The 18,112-nt window shown below is 41.8% G+C and overlaps 2 protein-coding genes across 3 annotated transcripts in view; both read right to left on the bottom strand.

The window, feature by feature from the left end:
• WIPF3 (WAS/WASL interacting protein family member 3) overlaps nt 1-18,112 on the bottom strand; it is a 323,552-nt gene that overhangs the window by 74,770 nt on the left and 230,670 nt on the right. The gene's annotated exons all lie outside the window — the stretch shown is intronic.
• The window catches only part of PLEKHA8 (pleckstrin homology domain containing A8), a 77,814-nt gene that overhangs the window by 6,727 nt on the left and 52,975 nt on the right, over nt 1-18,112 (bottom strand). For both annotated transcript variants that reach the window (XM_075062426.1, XM_075062427.1), the window contains exons 4-13: nt 14,039-14,163; nt 12,136-12,294; nt 11,189-11,229; nt 8,740-8,897; nt 6,816-6,984; nt 5,448-5,533; nt 4,980-5,038; nt 2,812-2,942; nt 2,059-2,129; nt 870-931 (exon numbers count right to left, since the gene is read on the bottom strand). In XM_075062426.1, the coding sequence (XP_074918527.1) occupies nt 870-931; nt 2,059-2,129; nt 2,812-2,942; nt 4,980-5,038; nt 5,448-5,533; nt 6,816-6,984; nt 8,740-8,897; nt 11,189-11,229; nt 12,136-12,294; nt 14,039-14,163 (1,061 nt within the window). The remainder of the gene's footprint in view (nt 1-869; nt 932-2,058; nt 2,130-2,811; nt 2,943-4,979; nt 5,039-5,447; nt 5,534-6,815; nt 6,985-8,739; nt 8,898-11,188; nt 11,230-12,135; nt 12,295-14,038; nt 14,164-18,112) is intronic.

The following is an 18,112-nucleotide window of genomic DNA, read 5'->3' as shown; positions in this document are numbered from 1 at the left end:
CATCCCCATTATGAGACACTTTACAGAGGCGTGATTTTTAGAAAATGCCTGTACAGCATATTTTGTGACTACAAGTGGTAATTTTTTATTTAGAATTTAAAAACATTAAAATAACCAATGCGGGTACATTTTCAAAAGGAGCCTATGTCTAATTTTCAAGAACTCAGAAACTTGGAAGTCTAAGTCCCATACTTAAGTCTTTTTTTAAAATAATTTTACCCCAAATCTCGCTGCTTCTCCTTCAACCATGAAAAGCATTGTATTTACATCTGGCTGGGACTTTACATAGTCTCTCCAATACAATTTATAAAAACAGACACCAGGGGGCGCTGCTAGCTTGGTGGTAGGACAACCTGTTTCCTTGGTTACTCTATTTGAGTAAAGTGGGTCTTGTTTTCACAACTATTAAGTTTCAGTCTTCCTTCCAGCTCTACTCTAATGTTTCATGCACTGGAGGTAAGAACATCTTGAGGAGACAGAACCTACTTCCAGAAATTCATTTAAAAATATTAGGAAAAGATGTTGTTAGTGACACACACTAAAATATTCTGACTTTATTTTTATTTTCCTAGAAAAGACCCTACACGATGTGTGGCAAGAGAAATTTCCAGACTAAATCTAAAATAGACAAAAATTCTTAACTAAAAGAAAAATAAAATTTCTCCGTGAAAATCAAACATTAAACATAAAATGATAGCCCTAACCCTTGCCTGAGTCAGAGATCTGACAAACTGAACATCTTGTTAATTCTTTCGGTACTTACATTTCAGTACATTTTATCAGGTATCAACCATAGCATAAGACTGGACAGGTGAATGCAGACAAGATTCCGACTAGCTGAGTCAGCAATTAAGATGTTAGCCACTTACCGCAAAAACCCCTCGCACAACCCAGCCGTGATGCTGCCGTAACGTCTTGCCATAAGCGTTGTCTTAAAAGAAAAGAAAAAGAAAAAATAAGTTCCCAATGGTATTTTCAAATTCTCTTCCAGCTCACTTCCACCCGGCTGTGAGAAAGGATTTTTTTTTACAACTCCACACAGCATTTCAGTGTAAGCAGCCAGCCTCAGATCTGCCCCTGCTCTTAATTTCTTCCAAGGCCATGTGAGTTAGCCACTATTCCTGTGGCTGGCGGTAGCAGTAACCAAAAGGCCTAAAAATGGCTGTCCCACACATTCTCTGCAGTCACTGGAGGGCATGGGAGAATACTTCCCCCTGGATACAGCTGCTTGGATTACTTGCTGGACATTATTTCACGAAAAGTGCTTTAACAATTTTCTGCAAATGAAGAAAGTTATTCACTGGTATGTTTCTTCATTATCCGACCATTTGTACAGATAGTCAAATAGGATTTGGCAAATAAGTTACCCAATAAATCCTCTCTGTCAACGGACACCAATTTATTTGCAAGTATAATTTTTGTTGTCTGATTAGCCTGAGCTCTGCCCATGCCTCACCCCCACGGTTCTCCTCCTCTCTAGTACTCCATTCAGTACAAGCTGCTGAGCACTGTGCCAACTGCACGATACTATGGGGAAGACCCGCTGCACAGGGGCTGAGCAAACACTACGTGCTTAGCACTGTCATTTCAGCTCTGTGCACTTTCAGCAGCTCCCACAGCCAGCTGTTTAACATCCTAAGCACTGTGCTTTCCCATGTATACAACAGATACAACACTTACTGTGCCTACCTCACAGGGATGCCAAGAGGCTCAGTAAAGAAAAGCCCTATATAAGCATAAAGTTTCTTACCAAGTTTTAACTTGCTTTAAGATACTTTGGGGGTTGTTTCCTCCCCACCCCCATTTTTAACTACATGTAAACACACAGTTGGGGAGAAATCCCATCAAATAAATTCTCGCCTCGTACAATGTAGTTATCTGTAAATATGGAGTTTCGCTCAAGATTAAAGTTTTCAGAGAAGGTATTTCTTGAAGGCGAGCTACAGGGAACACTAATTTTAATATTAATAAGAGAAGAACACCCAGAACCTAAATAATGGAGAAAAAGCTCAATTATCTAAATAAAAAAGTAAGAATAATAAAGAAATTGGCACTTACTCAGAGCTGTTTGAATATTCTTTTCTCCATTCTTAACTTCTGTCAAAAATCCCTTCAAAAACTTTAGGCCTCTGTCAGGAAGAAACCAAAAAAAAAGAGCAAAATATTTATCACTAGACAGCCCCCACAAAAATTGCTTAGTGAAATGGAAGGGTGTGTAATATCACTATGTATGTATAAAAAAAATCACTGGTTTCACATCAAACTTTAAACCATTTTGGCCAAAATGGGACATTACTAAAGGCTGCTCACTGTGAGCAGGGTCCCTGTCTCATTGCCTATGTGGAAATGCCTGGAGAAAACACAAGTGAAGTCTCCTCTTGGCCTATTCACTTGTAACAGCAAACACAATATTGACTATGCATTTTCTTCTTTTGGGCAAAGAGATGGATCCATTACTAATCGCTTCCAGCCACCACACCCCAACCCCCCAGACAGGCTGTGCTCTAAGTCAGAGTTCATGTGCCATAGCCTAGGTCCTCTGGATGACTCAGAGGCATGGCAGGAATAGTTACCCAACAAGACTATTCAGTTATTTCTCTAGGAAAAAGTGGGTATTTAGACCTTGTGATTGGTATGCCCAATACTGGGACCATAAGTGGGATGTTAAATTTGAACACAGTGTTTGGACTACTCTGGTGTGCAAAGAAACTAGCAAGAATTGCTTCCGGAGACTGATCTACATTGGTGAAGGGATCTGGATAACATCCTTACACCTACAATTAAACTGAAGGTTTGACACTTGGCAGTTACCTTTTTAGCCACAAAAGTGCCTCTGTTGCAGAGTTTCTAACGTGTGCTACCTCAGCACTCACTTCATGCAGCACTATCTTCTGGAGAGTGTTGAACTCTTCTCTGTTGGTTATATATTTCTGATTTATTTTCTAAAGAGAAGGCAACAGTTTATACTTTTACATGGTTCCATTTTATATAACACAAACATTCTGGCTAACAAGGGCTATTTACCAGGCCTCTCACACATAAAAGGAATTCCGGTTCCCAGATTAATTCTTCGCCGCGTACATGGAGTAGCAGACTCCAAATCTGAGGGGAAAAGTGCCTTGCTTTGTTCAACAGCCCTCTGACATTTTAAATCTGGAGTGGCAGTGACAGGCCAGGAAGAGAGTCCTGTCCATTCTCCCCGAGAAAAATGGATACCTCAACTTTCAGAGAGGGAAGTTCAAGCTCTGAGCAATTCAGGGAAAAGAAAAACGTGGTTAAGGTAATACTACAGTGGCAGCTGGAGCAGCAGATTCTATAAGAGACTCAGAATGTTTTGTTTGTTTGTTTGTTTTTAATAAATGTAGCTTGTTTCATATAACCCACCCTTGTAAAAAACAGAAGCCAATGCAATCAGATTGTCTTAACAAGCTCTTGTTGTATATATTGGAGATGTATGTTGCCTTTCCACTCTCAATACTATCTTTCCCAGTTTTGGTTTTTATAGCATTCTTTGGTTTTTATAGCATTCTTTTCTGTTAAATTGTATGTTTTTTATGCACTTGCTCAATGCTAGTAGCTATAGCAGGACCTTGTGCTGTGGTAGAAGAGAAGCAGGCACACTGGGTAAAGCGAGGAAGCTCTTTATTTTCCATTTTTAAAAAGTATTTCTTTGAAGCCGGAAATAAGTTATGTTCCTAATTAGGTGTTTAATGGTTTATTTTAAGGAATAAATATTCTTTTACTTCATCTTGCCAGTAGCACATGAAACCTTTTCAAGCTTGGAGCCAAAGGAAAATGTTCAGATTCAGAGGCGGCTTATCAGCTGGTGTAAAACAGCACTGATCTATATCAGCTGAGGACCTGGTCTCACAATGTACTCTCTGGCTTCTGCTTGAGGAGGAAATGTTTCTTTTCAGCCTACAGCATTAACAAAGTGGATGTGGTTAGTGAGGCCTTTGCTTAAAACACTATCAGTACAGAATCTAAACAGCAACTTAAATCATATTCATTAGCTGCTATAATCTAGCATGCTGAATGGTTTATACCAAGCCATCACTCAAACAGAGTTTAAAAAAATCTGGTTATACACAAAAGTTGGACTGTGTTGAAAAAATATTCTGGACTTACAGTGCACAGTGTAACATCCCTTTCTGCATTTTGATCTGACCAACAGGAGCGTTATGCAAATATTACAAAACCTCCAGATACCAATCCCACCCCTGTATATTCCATATGCCTGACCTACCTCCACCTGCCCCAAACACACCACACACTTCCTTTGTAAGGGTTACTGCATTGCATTAGATCCTATGTCACTCTGTGTTTCTACACACAATCATAACTGTAACAGCAAGCCAGCTGGGTAATGGATACCGTGTGGATACTAGAGATCAGTAAAACCTCATGGTTTTAAACATATCTTTAAACTCTCAGGTATTAAAGATGGAACAAGCCACCTATTGCACCCAAAAGATGGAAGAGACAAGGAGGGAAAGGAGTTCTTTAGAGTAGCACAAGAATGTGTTACTTGAAATAATGGGGTGAAACTAAGCAATGTAAAAAGTTACGTTGAATAATCAGGGGAAATCCTATTCTAATAATGAGATCTATAAGAATGCTGAATAGTTTTCCGACAGAAGTGATAGCAGCCCACCTCTTGAATCATTTACCATCACAAGAGGAGAAATTATAATTATTATTATTAAGTACATATAATGGGGGCCAATCCTGCATCGTCTGGAGTGTGAACAGTGGACTTGCTAAAGAAAAGGCCTATCTGATTTCCATCATTTTAAGATATTCAATAGATTGAGTATGAGATTATTGTTATATACCAGTTTGGTTGTACACCCTGATTTAAGGAAACCGGTACCTCCATTTATACACTATTTGTTTGGGTGTTTCAGCATCTGTTTAGTCTTAGGTAGAATATCTTAAGTTTTGTTTTTTGAAAAGTCAGTGCTAGAAATGGCTATTACCTTGATATTACCTACAAAATCCATTTTAACAGGAGCAAAGACTGTTGGTCCAAGTTTGTCTAGAAGAAAGAAGGCAACATTTTTAAAGCAGTTTCTTAGTACTCATGACTCAGCAATATCCATTTCACCTACTACCAAAAAGCTTTTCTTAATAGTTAAAAGGAGAAACAGAAAGATGGAAGTCTTTTTCTTCCTTCTGTTATAGGGCCAAGAACTCCAGTCTGTACACGAGCCAAAAAGACACCAAAATAATAGGACCTAGTTCTTATAGCAAGTTTTATCCATAGATCTTAAAGTACTTTATAAAGGAAGTCAGTATCCATATCCTCAAAGAGGATTAAAGAACTGAATGATCTTAATGAGCCTGAGCCACACCTCAGCCATTTCTCTGATTAGGCAGCAATCAAAAAGGATTCATGGCATAGTTGCTAGAGACACTGACTGTAGTGAAAATAAGTAACCACCTACCCAAGACTGGCACGATCGCGTAACACGATTGCAGAAATTCCTCTGTGGGTATGCCGTCACCCTCCTGGAGCTCAATGTCACTAAACCTGGAGATTCCAGTATAAACACAAAGAAAACTTTAAATACTCCTGTCGTGCTTTACCCACAAACAATGGAAGAACGGTTTGCTTTTTTGGAAAGAGGTCACACTGCAATCAATATTTCACAAGAACTACATACTGAGTTTTGTTCTGTAAGGGACATGAATGTTTGAATGGAAATCACAAGTTTTATATTCAAAGACATATAGGCCTTGTTTGCTTGCTCACAAACAAGTATAAAAGCTGGAATTCAGATCTTTGATTCAGACACATTTACTGATAAAGGCAAATTTTACATTATGCCTGTATGGTGAGGGCAGAAGGATGAGCTTATGGTTAACGCACTGGGCCGGAACTCAAAGAGACTGGTACCATGCCAGAGATTGAACCCAAATTTCCCATGTGATCTTAGTCATCTGCTTTTGCTCCTCAGGTCCCCCCCTAGGAAATGGAGAAAATGTGTGTCTTGGCTATTTCGACTGTAAGCTCTTCTCACTACATGCAGGTACCATTCCCAGTGCAATGGGGCTCTGATCTCAGATTCTGAATTTGGGGGTGGAGATCGGATTATCATTGTTTCAGCCTGTTCCTACACTCTTAAGCATTAGAGAATTATATTTTACATTACTGCCTCTTTTGTACAGTTTCAATGGAGAAACTGTATTACATACCCGCTTCATTTGAATAAGGCAAACTATACATGCGCTGAGCCACTAGCATAACCAGATCCTTTTTACATCAGTTTTACTGTGCCAGCTTTTGCTATTGGTGAATGTAGCCCAGTGTTTTTGACAGTACAGAAACAGGCTCTTAATCACACCAAGGAAAAATAATTCTCAACCTAGAGATGTATCACAGTCAATTTAGCAGAGACAGATAGTTACTTTAAATAGACTAATTTTCCAGCTTGTGATTAATTGATCAACAATCAAATTTTCAGAAGTTCAACAATTATTGCTGCCAGTTACTCTTGCAAAGGAATCACCCCAGGGATGGTGGGGGTGAGTCGGGGCGGGGGGAGGATAAAAATCACAAAAAGTAGTATTTAAAGTGATGGACCTTTTACCATAGTACTCAACTATTAGACTCCCTTGTTCCAACTCCTAGCACTACAAAACGTATTATAGCTTTACTACAAACAGTACAATTTACAAAATTATCTCCTTTGGGATTTATTTAAGTGAGTTCACCATTGCATGGATCAAATGCTCAGTTGATTAAGGGTTTTAACCATACAGTCTCAGTATACCACCAACTGTTCATCTACGGCATGCAGGAGCTATGCTACCTATTGTTCATGACACTGAAGAAGGTAGGTAAATCCTCTTCTTTTCCTTCTCCCCCGTGTGATTGAGCTGGTCCACTTATGGAATCCATTGCCAAATGCAGCGACTCGTTGGCACTGTTGCCCTCTATGGGCACCATCTTGCTTTCTCCATTGTCTTTAACTTCATCACCTTACATTTAAAAAGAAAGGAAACCTCAGCTGCTGAATGATACCAGGTATCTAATTTGAATGAGATTCTTTGACTAGTTCTTCTCTTGTTATCTACCTTATTAATTTAATGGTGTCTTCTAAGGTACTCAGAATGAATGGCTCTATTGATCTTTGCATGTACACTTTTCTACAGGCCCTAAAAGGACTATACAATACTGGCCACTCTCGCTACTCAAATTGCAAGAGTCTCAGCTCCATGGAAGAGATGTCACTTTGTGAAATGTCATCACATCTCTTAATTTATTCTTTATTCCTTTGTCCATTGAAGGGAAAAAAAATGCAACTAAGACTAAAAATGTGCAAAAGGATGGCACTATTTGCCTAAGACACACGATGTGAGAGCCATATTGAACTTCCTGGGAAAGGATTAAATGTTGACTCTCACGTGTCCTGTTATCTTACCCGGATAGAAAGGGCTGTGGGAGTGGCTTGATGGAGAAAGGATCTAGGGAACCCTAAGTTCAGCCAAGACTGGGGGAAAAGTTTGGGCTGAAAGTATATTGTATTACCATGAATTTCTAAGTAAATGAAAACCAAACCCAGGGAAAAAGGGAAGCGGACTTGGTTTTAGAACAGGTGGGAAGAGCATGGAAAGTGGAGACCTCTCATCAGACAAGGCTGCACAACATCTTCACAATAAGAACCCATAGTCGTTTCCCTTTCCAATTACTGTATTTCTGATTTTTCAACTATTTTTTCTACCTATGCAAGACCAAACTAAACTGAACGGGGGAAAAAAGTGCAAAGGAAATTCTGGAAAGCCAGTGGGAGAGCTAAATACTTGTGACAGACACAGCATAATTTGGTAAGCTGAGAGGAACCTTGGTACCTCTTATGTTTGTGCACAAATTCTGCTAGACCACCGGTCACTAGAGCCCGTTCTGCATAATGTACAGTAAGGGAAACACAAGACATTTGAGTCTGACCTAGTCTATTCAACAAATAATAATAATAAAACCTCAAACACTCCAACACAGTGTCTCAGGGCTCGATTCCGTCATATACTGAATTGTTTTGATATAACCACATTAGCATAAGTATCAGGCAATTTCTGAGACAATGCCAAACCAAAATATAAATGAAATGTTTTAACTTTGCCTATTTAGGAGAGATGCCAGCTGGAGTGATGGGTACTTTAATACAATGCTGTCTGAACAGTGGCGGAATTTTCCTAAAACAAATAACCTCTTAATTTAAGGGGGAGGAGTTTGGGGTTTTTTGTTTTCTTTTTGAAAGATAGGTCAGTGCACGTATGAGTGAACTGAAGACCAGCAGCTCAGAAACATGCACACACAGCTCCCATATGCACTCTTGATAATCTGGCCTTCAGTATTTGAAAAGGGTGCCAATGGAGGGCCTTTGGGAATGAAGCCCCTGGTCCACAGAGCATGTGCAGTGCAAGTGTTGCCTGAGTGCATTGCCATTTTCTGTCAGTTGTGACCCAGATGAGCTCTAGTGTGAGAGCAGTTTAGTCCTGTACCTCTTCAGTTCTTGGTCTCTCTCCCAAGGCCACCAACAAGGGTGTGAATTGTGCTGGGAAGACTTAACCCCTGGGAAATGGACAGAGAGCAAAGTAAAACTTCAGTAATCTTGTAACATGCCCTGACATACTCCGTCTCTCTTGGGAAGTGAGATATCTCACACTCTTGTAAGACTGTTTGTGCTCAAAAGTATTAAATATCACCCTGGATAATATTTCTTTCCAAACGTTTACCTGTCAACTTCTTTTCAACATGCTTCTCAGCTGAAACGTCACAGTCTCCCTCGTTAGATTTCAGATGTGAGGGTATCAGAGTGTTAATCAGGGTTTGGTCACAAGGATTAATTTCTGCCTTAACGGAGCCATTTTCACAACTGTTCAATTCCATCTGCCTGAAGGAGGGGGAAAAAACACAAATGTAAACTAAAGGGCAAATGTAACACTTTGCTTGGCTTGTCTCTTCATATCAAACTGTACACAACAATGTGAAAGAGGGACTTGAAATCCAAAATTGTTGCCAGTTCTAGATTGCTGTGAGAAACATGGTTGTCTAAACACATTAGAGGGAACCATGTGGTTCCAAAAATGTTTTTCCAGTGTATATATTTACTGAAACAATCCTAAGCCAAGAATATGGAATATTTGAGAGGAAAAAAAGTAGATACTCTATTAAAATTTAATAAAGAGGGGCACAGCCAACTTGAAATCCAGTTGGGTTAAAAAAAAGGTAAGGGGCAGATATTGTATCTGAAACAGTCCTGCTCCCACAGTTTTAGTCATATTTTCCTATTTCCACTCCCCTCCCCCCGCAGATATCTTTTTCTCTATTGTTTTCTGAGTGAACAGCCCAAACATAAATAACAGGTGAAAATGGCCATGCAAGTGGGAAAATAAACTATACACAACAAGTCATCAAATCCACAAAGAACTCCTCCCAACCTCAGTTATAGTAATTTAAGGTATTATTTGTAAAAATAACACGTAAAAAAGTTTTCAGACAGAGTTGCCTTTAAGGAACTGTTCACACAATTAGAACAAGCAAAGAATCCTGTGGCACCTTATAGACCAACAGACGTCTTGGATCATAAGCTTTCGTGGGTGAATACCCATTTCGTCAGATACATGTAGTGGAAATTTCCAGGGGCAGGTATATATATGCAAGCAAGCTAGAGATAACGAGGTTAGTTCATGAGGGAGGATGAGGGCCCTGTTCATAGCAGTTGAGCGCGTGAAACCAAGGTAAGAGAAACTGGTTTTGTAAGTTGGCAAGCCATTCACATTCTTTGTTTAATCTGAGCTGATGGTGTCAATTTGCAGGATGAACTGAAGCTCAGCAGTTTCTCTTTGAATCTGGTTCTGAAGTTTTTTTTGAGGGCAGGATGGCCACCTTAAGAATCTGCTATAGTCGTGGCCAAGGAGGTTTGAGTGTTCTCCTACAGGTTTTTGTTTATATTGCCATTCCTAATATCTGATTGTGTCCATTTATCTTATTCCGTAGGAGGACTGTCCAATTGGCGATGTATCATAGCATTAAGGGCTTGCTGATATGATGGCGTATATTACATTGTGGACGTGCAGGCTGAATGAACCGGTGATGGTTGTGGCTGATCTGGTTAGGTCCGTTGATGGTGTTCTGGTGTAGATATTGTAGGCGAGTTTGCATCCGAGTTGTTGGGGCATTGGATTGGTTCCTGAATCTGAGCGAGAGTTATATGGTGCGGATGTGCAGTTTATGGTGCGGTGTGCCGAACCCGGTTCATTACCTGCATGTCAACTGCGAGAACAGTGGCCTCATCCTCCCGATTGAAAACTAACCTGTTATTCTAGCTTGCTTACATATATATACCTGCCCCTGGAAATTGCCACTACATGCATCTGACGAAGTGGGTATTCACCCACGAAAGCTCATGCTCCAATATGTCTGTTAGTCTATAAGGTGCCACAGGATTCTTTGCTGCTTTTACAGATCGAGACTAACACGGCTACCCCTCTGATATTTGGGAATTAGAACAAAAATCAAAATTTTATGCTAAAAAGGAATTAAATATTTACTGGAATTAGTCTACTGTTATTAAAACTAAGAAAACCCAGAAGAGAGATTACCCTTTCCAGCAAACAGAATATGTTTTAACAACTCTTGTTTTTTAAATACTCGGCTTAAAAGATACATCAGAGACCTGGGGAAAATGTTTGCTTTGCATTGGAGGCTGACAGGGGACACGTCACCAGTGCAGATGAAGGTGGTTGTGACAGAGCAGATTTTAAAGAAATGTTCCAATGGCACATTATACTGGCATTGGTGGCATTACTGGTCACTGCTGCGATGGACAGCTCATTCACTGCCTCCTGATACCTTTGTTTTCTGCAACAGCACTCATAATGGCAATGCAGGGAGCAGAAATCAGAGGTTGGGAAGAGAGCAGTAAAGCGTGTGTGAGATGGTTGGCTAGCCACCAGCAGCAGAAGGGCATAATAAGGATAATGGTAAGAGAAGTCACCAGGAAGTAGCCAAGAGGGAAAAGTGTGAGCGAAGTGAAAGAAAATCCACTTAGCAATAGAGTTTGTGCTTGTATCTGGTATTTGCAATATCATCAATACATTCAAAAAAACAATGTAAGAGAGTCAGACATAACCAAAAAAATTATGCCATTCTTAGGAAAAAAAAAAAAAAGTGTCAGTGTACCTTTCTGCTGTAGTGCTACTGAAGGAGATAGGAGGGGTTACCTATAAAAACAGAAAAATTATCCTTAAAATAAAGCAGCATTTTGTGCTCCTCAAACTTAACATTTATTAACTCAAATGGAAGTCAATGAAGAAAATTAAGCTTATGCTTCATACTTCCCTGATCTGGGGTCCATATGAACATATGCAATGAGGTTTGAACCATGAAAATACTGGACCCTTCTCAGGTAACAATCTATTCCGAAGGTTACCGGGCAAAGATCAAAAAAGATGCTAATCCCCAGGCAGCGTACTGCCTACCTCCACAAACAAAACAAAACAAAACAAAACAAAACAACGTATAGCAATCCTGTGGGAACTGGGGAACAGGAGGGGCCACTGTGAAAGGCTGGGTAAAGGAAAATGAAACCCTCTTCCTATGTTTAAATTAAAAAACCCTACACACGCCAGATGAAGAAACATGTATGCCTTTCTCCCTTCATCCTAATCGATTGTTAGCCAGGAGAGTTGTCCTAGTTTCACAAATATGCTTGGGAAATTTGAGACCGTGACAGTGAGACCAGTGAGATGAATTCTCCATCTTCTGAGTAGCTTACAATTGCATACATGGTGCTGGGCTTATTTTTAAAATTTATTTGAGGCTTCCATTGCAGCTAGCACACAGTCACAATATTCTGGGCCATGGATATTCACAGGTGGATCAGGTTCCAAGTATTACTGAGCAAGGAGTTTAAACTGCTATTAACAGTAAGGGAATGGTGACTTAAACGTACAGTCGAATCTTGCATCACTTGCAATCCATATGACACACCAGGATGTCACCAGTGGATGGTTACTATCTCGATCCTGGGCTAAAAGCCTCATTCCTTACTACCACAGCTACTATTTTCCAGGAAAGGCAGTATGCTTTTGATGTTGAGATTGACAGCAGAGATTGCATGACATTACCTTGTTTGATTTGAGAACAGCCAAGTGTGGAGATCCTGATGGGGTGTGATGTATTAACTCAGAAGAGAAGGTCACATTTGCAATCTGCATACATTCTTCAAGAGTCTTCAGGAAGGTGTTACATGTTGATTTCAAGAGAGCTCCCATATCAATTCCATTCTGTGAAATAACCAGATGGCAAGACACTTTATTTGCCATCAACTCCTAATCTGGAAAGACTGAAATTTACAAAACCCATCATCCCAACAGTTGTGTTTCTTAATCATCAGAAGCTCAATATCTTCAAAGAACTAAATATAAGAGGCCATCTGATCAAAGCAATGACAGCAGACACTATTGGGATTGCATCTTCTGAAGATATTCCTGTTGCTGTCAGCCTCCACTGACACCAATCTCAAAATGCAGCATTTCAACAGCAACATCTAATTATATGCCATGTGCCCAGAGTTAAAACATGGTAAACACATGCCATGATGAATTCTGTATTGGTCCAGGACCCGACATTCTGCTGTTAGGTTTGCATGACCAGAGGACACCATGGCAAGAGAATGAAAAGCTGACAATTCAAGTGGCCTAGGATAAGATTATTTATGTATTGTACCTATACCCAAAGAAAGGTGACTGCAGTTGAACAAGGTGCAAAACAAAGTAGTGTGGCTGGCACCAAACCCCTACTTTGTCAAACCCCTACTTTGTCTATATAACATACTCTGGACAAAGGGTTATATCTGTCCTGACCCTTGTGTATTAGATGTAACACAAAAACATGTTAATGACAACGGATTGCTATTAGGCTAAACCCTTCCAGCTCTGAATAATCCATTGCCAGGTAAAGGGACACTAAAAATATTGACTCATTTTCCCCACAACACTGAATTATGAAGGAGTAAATACAACATTATATGTGTGTTTGTTACAACAGTTTTAACAACTGCTTACTAATCCTTCATGCAAGACCAAATTAGGCACAATAACATTACTATCACCACACTGTTAAATCCATCATCAAGACTTCAGCCAGTGTCTTACTTGGCTGGCTAGGATACCACAATAACTCCCCTTCATGCAGTCATCTGCCAGCCTCACAACTTATGAATAAAATTCCTCTGGGAGGCACCACAGGAGGACAGTACAACTTGGAAAAGCCTCTCGGACATCTCCTGTCCGAGAGGCTATCTAAGTTCTTCTTGCATATAATCCTTCCACCTCCCTCCCCATTGCATTGAGAACGAGCATACCCTCTTCTTTAGAAGGCCATTCCCAAACTCAGCTCCTTCTGTTAGGAAAGCTTGTAAGAGATGTCTCTGGAACTGGTATTTCTTTTCTAATGCGAAACCAACAAATGCTCAGTTAAAACTCCGAAAGCCATCACATGGGCTAGTCAGGAAGTTTCTTCCTCTGGTTGAGTTTCACTGTGGCTCTACATTATCTCTTAATCATTACGTGTTCAGCCTAAGAACAGAACTGACTGAAGGAGGATTTTAACAGTCCTGGACTGCAGTCTAATTAGAATCAGGTGCTATACACGTCTTGCATAGCATCTCTTCATCAAGTATGTGCACTTTATTCCTGGAAACATGAACTATATGCACAAGGTCAGTGAAACCATAATTTTTTTTGAGGCATTACTATCCTGATCATATTTACTGTATATAACCTCAGTACTAGTCAGTATAATGGAGGGCAATACATAATAAAAATATCATCATATTGCTAACTAAAGTCTGTTGCTTAGGTACTTTTCTCCTACATGCATTCAGCAGGAAAGTCAGTGCAACATTAAACTGGGTAACATCCTTCTTTAAGTCATGATGGGTTGGTTCTGGGAGGTGTTCAATCCACAGGACAAGTCCAGAGTGCTCAGCACCCAGTGGGATAGGGTTGTACAAAAACAAAGTTGTACCTCGGATTCTGATACACCACAAATGCTAGCTTCCTTAGTTTTATCCACTTGCTGAACAAGGAGGTCACAGTACAGTCTAAGCTCTGACATTTTGGTTTTCAAGGCTTCAGTGTTTTCAGTGAGCTCTAAAAATGAAACAAGACACATCCCATCAGTCTTGCAGTGGACGTTTTTGGAAAGTTGAGGAAATAACTAGTACTATTTCAATCCAGTCCAACCCATCTGATCAACATTTCAACACATTCTCTATTAAAGTGAAAACGTAAGACTTAGAACTAGGTTGCCCATCTGTTCATTTTATGACAGTTGAAACACATGCACCTTTTGATATATGCAACACAAACAGGAATAGAGTGTTCCAGCTGAGATGTTCCGTTATAACACACAAACTTACTACAAAAGAGAAAGAAAAGAGTCTCAGCCACAAGATGTCTGACTTCATGAGCCTTTTTATTCAAGGACTAAATCCCTACATACTATAATGTGCCTGTTTGCTAAATAATCTGAGGTATAAATAACAGTTGTCAGAGGGTCATAGCTCTTTGTCTGTAAACTACAGGAGGGTAGAAAAGGGAGGTTGACAAAGACAGCTCATCTTAACACCCTCTATCTCATTATTAATAATTAAGAGACCTGAATGCCTGAAAGCCAGTTTAAAAAATCCCGATTATTAATGATCCCCAAATTAAAAAAAGTTAATTTTGTTAGCTGAATGTATTTCAAGTTCTGCGAATGCACCCCGAATACTTCACCTTGTGACAGTGTGTCAATTTGTGAATTTCATCTTGTTTTGTGTCATTGTATTGATTAAAATGTATAGCCAATTAATTTTGACAACACTTGGGTTTCAATATTAAAAATGGTCAAGAGACCAAATTACCAATGTATTGTCTATAGACAAAACAGTCTTGTACAGGAGAGAGCTAATACATCCTCAATCGTTCTGAGATGCAGGTTCTCATAGCATGTTCTTTTCACTTTATGCAGAAGATATGTTCCCAAAATAAGGCCCCAAATCTACCTCTATTTATACTAGGCAGGTTTACAAATATAAAGCATATCATCCAAGACTAATATGAAAATACTGGGCCCCAATTACCTTGGTTTTTGGTAACATGGTGTTCCCTTCTTATGCTTTGTTTCTGAACACAGATTTCTGAACTAAGTGGGTCATGAAGGCACTCCTTACCTGTATCAGGTATGACAAAGTTCCTCCTCTACCTTTACCTTGCCGGTCCTGCGCTTATTGGCAGATTGCTCACTCATGTCTTCCCTCAAGTCTGGATCAACTCCACCTGTGTCTGATCAGGAGTTGGGAGGTTTAGGGGCACCGGGCCCGCCCTCTACTCCAGGGTTCCCAGCCCAGACCTGTGGAATGCGTGTCTCCGAGTGCCTCTTGTACACGCTGCCTGACAGTCACATCCCTGGGCTTTTCCCCCATGGCCTCTCCAACCCTTCTTTAGGTAAAGCCAGGTTAGGATGAGCTGTACCCTGACATTCGGATGAATGGGAGTGTGGAAACGATCTGCGAATGCAAATCCAATATGTTGCATAGGCACGTCTACCCACCGATCGAGACTGCCGAGCTGTGGACTGCTTTTTGCCAGCTGACTCCCCTCGTTGGGTGTACTTCTAACAGGCACAATCGGGTTAAAACCCATGTGAATAGGAGATGGTTGGGGACAGGTATTTGTGTCCTGGTGGTGCAGGCTCCTTCGTGGAAGCTAGAAGCCACTAAGTTGCACCCCTCTCTCTCCACTGTGGAATGTCAGAGTTGATTTGTTAATTCCCTAAGACTCCTATGATACAGGTTGCTGAGGCTGAAACTCACTCTGGCTTAATGGTGCACAGCATGGGGCTCCCCTAACTGGCTGAGATCACTAAGGCTGAAATCACAAAAGAGCTGAAATTACTAGCGGGAGCACTGATGTACTGTGCTAACTGTGGGGGAGCCTGAAGCCATACTGTGGAACAGAGGCAGCTTGGTGGAGGGAGCCAGTTTCTGAGGATGGCTGGCAGCGGAACCACAGACAGCTGGTGGAGTGGAGCGGTCTGGCAGAGCGGAGTACTGTGGGCATGTGGAGCAGCCCACCAGAGCGGAGCGGGAGCCGAGCAGTTTTGCTGGACACGGAGCGGCCTCACAAGGCACTGGTGGAGCGGAGCAGTTTGTGAGGTGACGGCCGGAAGGAGCAGAGTGTAACACGCGGAGCCAGTTCATGGAGAAGGCGGAAGCAGAACCCACGAGAGCAGGGCAGTTGGCCCTGGACCACGTAAGTGCTCCTTTCACCAGCGGCAGCAGGGACGCGCGACATCTCGGATATGACTCTGATTCTGGGGTGGCAATTGACCGCGACTTGGTTGTTGGACATTTTGGAGTGATTGGACTTAGACCCTAAGGGGGAAGGACCATTGGCCAATGTACTCTGGGGGGGTGGTTAGTTTTGTGTTAATAATCTGTTTGTGGGGTTTCTTCTCTGCCAAATGGATGCACAGTGATTGCCTTCCTTATTAAAAAGATTTCGTACACCAGACTCGTGCTTGCGAAGGGGACAGTATGGCCTCCCTCAGAGCGCCAGGAGGGTATGGTATTAGTGGCCGGTCACTGGTGGGGGTCGAGCCGGTTATTGCCCTGTGTTATTGAAAACGGAACACCTGGATACTGAACTCTGGCCCTTGTTGCTGCCAATCAGAGGGGCAGAAGGGTTACATTACCTCACCACAGGACCTTCCTCCTGGGTCTGATTAAACTTGTACTCCGTAAGTCCTCCAGCACACGCCTCTCACTCTCAGTCCTTTGCTCTTGCTCCCGCTCTCATCACAGAGACACTTCCCTCCTCTAGCTGCTCCTCCTGACTGGAGTGAGCTCCTTTTTAAAACCCAGGTGCCCTGATTAGGCCGCCTTGATTGGCTGCAGGTGTTTCTAATCAGCCTGTCTGCTTCCATTGGTTCTAGAAGGTTTCTATTACTCCACTGCAGCCCCCTGCTCCTAAAGTCATCAGGGAACAGAAACTACTCAGGCAGTGACTAGTAATTTGCCCTCTAACCAGACGCTGTACCAACTGGCTGGGTCGGTCACATAGTCCTCTCCGCTGCTCAAACCCACCAAGGGGTGGCAGATTGGGATGCCAGACAGTGGACACGTGAAAGCCTCGGCATTACCGTGACGTCCCTGCTCTTGGTTGCACATTGAACTGGAAAGATTGGAGGGATAGAGAACCACTGTCACCCCTGTGTCTTCTCTGTTCCGCGCAGTCCATTGAAAGAGGGCATGGTCGGTACAAAAGACAAATCTGCACCTGAGCAAGTAAGTGTGAAATGCTTCCATGGGCCCATTTATGGCGGAGGCACTCTCTCCACCACTGTTTCATATTTTGTTCCAAGGAAGAAGTTTCCTACTGCGGTGAGAATTGGGTGCGCTCCTCCTCCCCCGACCATTCTGTGAAAGGAACGGCCCCAACCCTATTCCGACATCTGTCTGCAGGATAAACTCCTGGATGAATCAGGAAACATATCAGTACAGCGTTACTTGAGGCGGCCAGTCCATAGGTTGTGAATGCTCCTCTGCTGCGTCAGACACATCACCAGATCAGGTCACGGGCTTCACTAAGGTCTGTCAGGGCTTGCCTTGTGGCAAAGTGGGGGAAAATTGCGTAATACCCCACTACACCTGCGAAGGCCTGACTTGTTTCGTTGCACACGCGGTTGGGGCAATTTTGATGCCTCCAACTTGTTCACTTGGGTTTAACCAGACCTTTTCCACAGGTAGCCAGATATTTGGCTCGTAACCTACAGACACTGCAGGGTTTGCTGTAGGCCAGCTCGCTGAAAGGTATCTAAGGACTGCCTCCACCTTCTCTAGTGGGTTTCCCAGTCCCCCCCGCGGTATATGACCACATCGTCCAGTAGGCAGCAGCATAACTGTTTCTCGCTGCCCGGAGCAATAATACTTGTCCATGAGGCGCGGAAAGTGCGGGGGCCCCATGTAGCTCCCACAAGGGAGGATAGTATATTGCGAAGACCTCTGGTGTGAGAAGCGCAGTCTTTTTTCCTTTGCACTCGAGGGAATCGCAGTAC

This window comes from Chelonoidis abingdonii, chromosome 2 (genome assembly GCF_003597395.2).
Source record: "Chelonoidis abingdonii isolate Lonesome George chromosome 2, CheloAbing_2.0, whole genome shotgun sequence".
Lineage (NCBI taxonomy): Eukaryota > Metazoa > Chordata > Testudines > Testudinidae > Chelonoidis > Chelonoidis abingdonii.
Note: the sequence above shows the minus strand (reverse complement) of the source record. Positions and strands in the feature narration are given on the sequence as shown.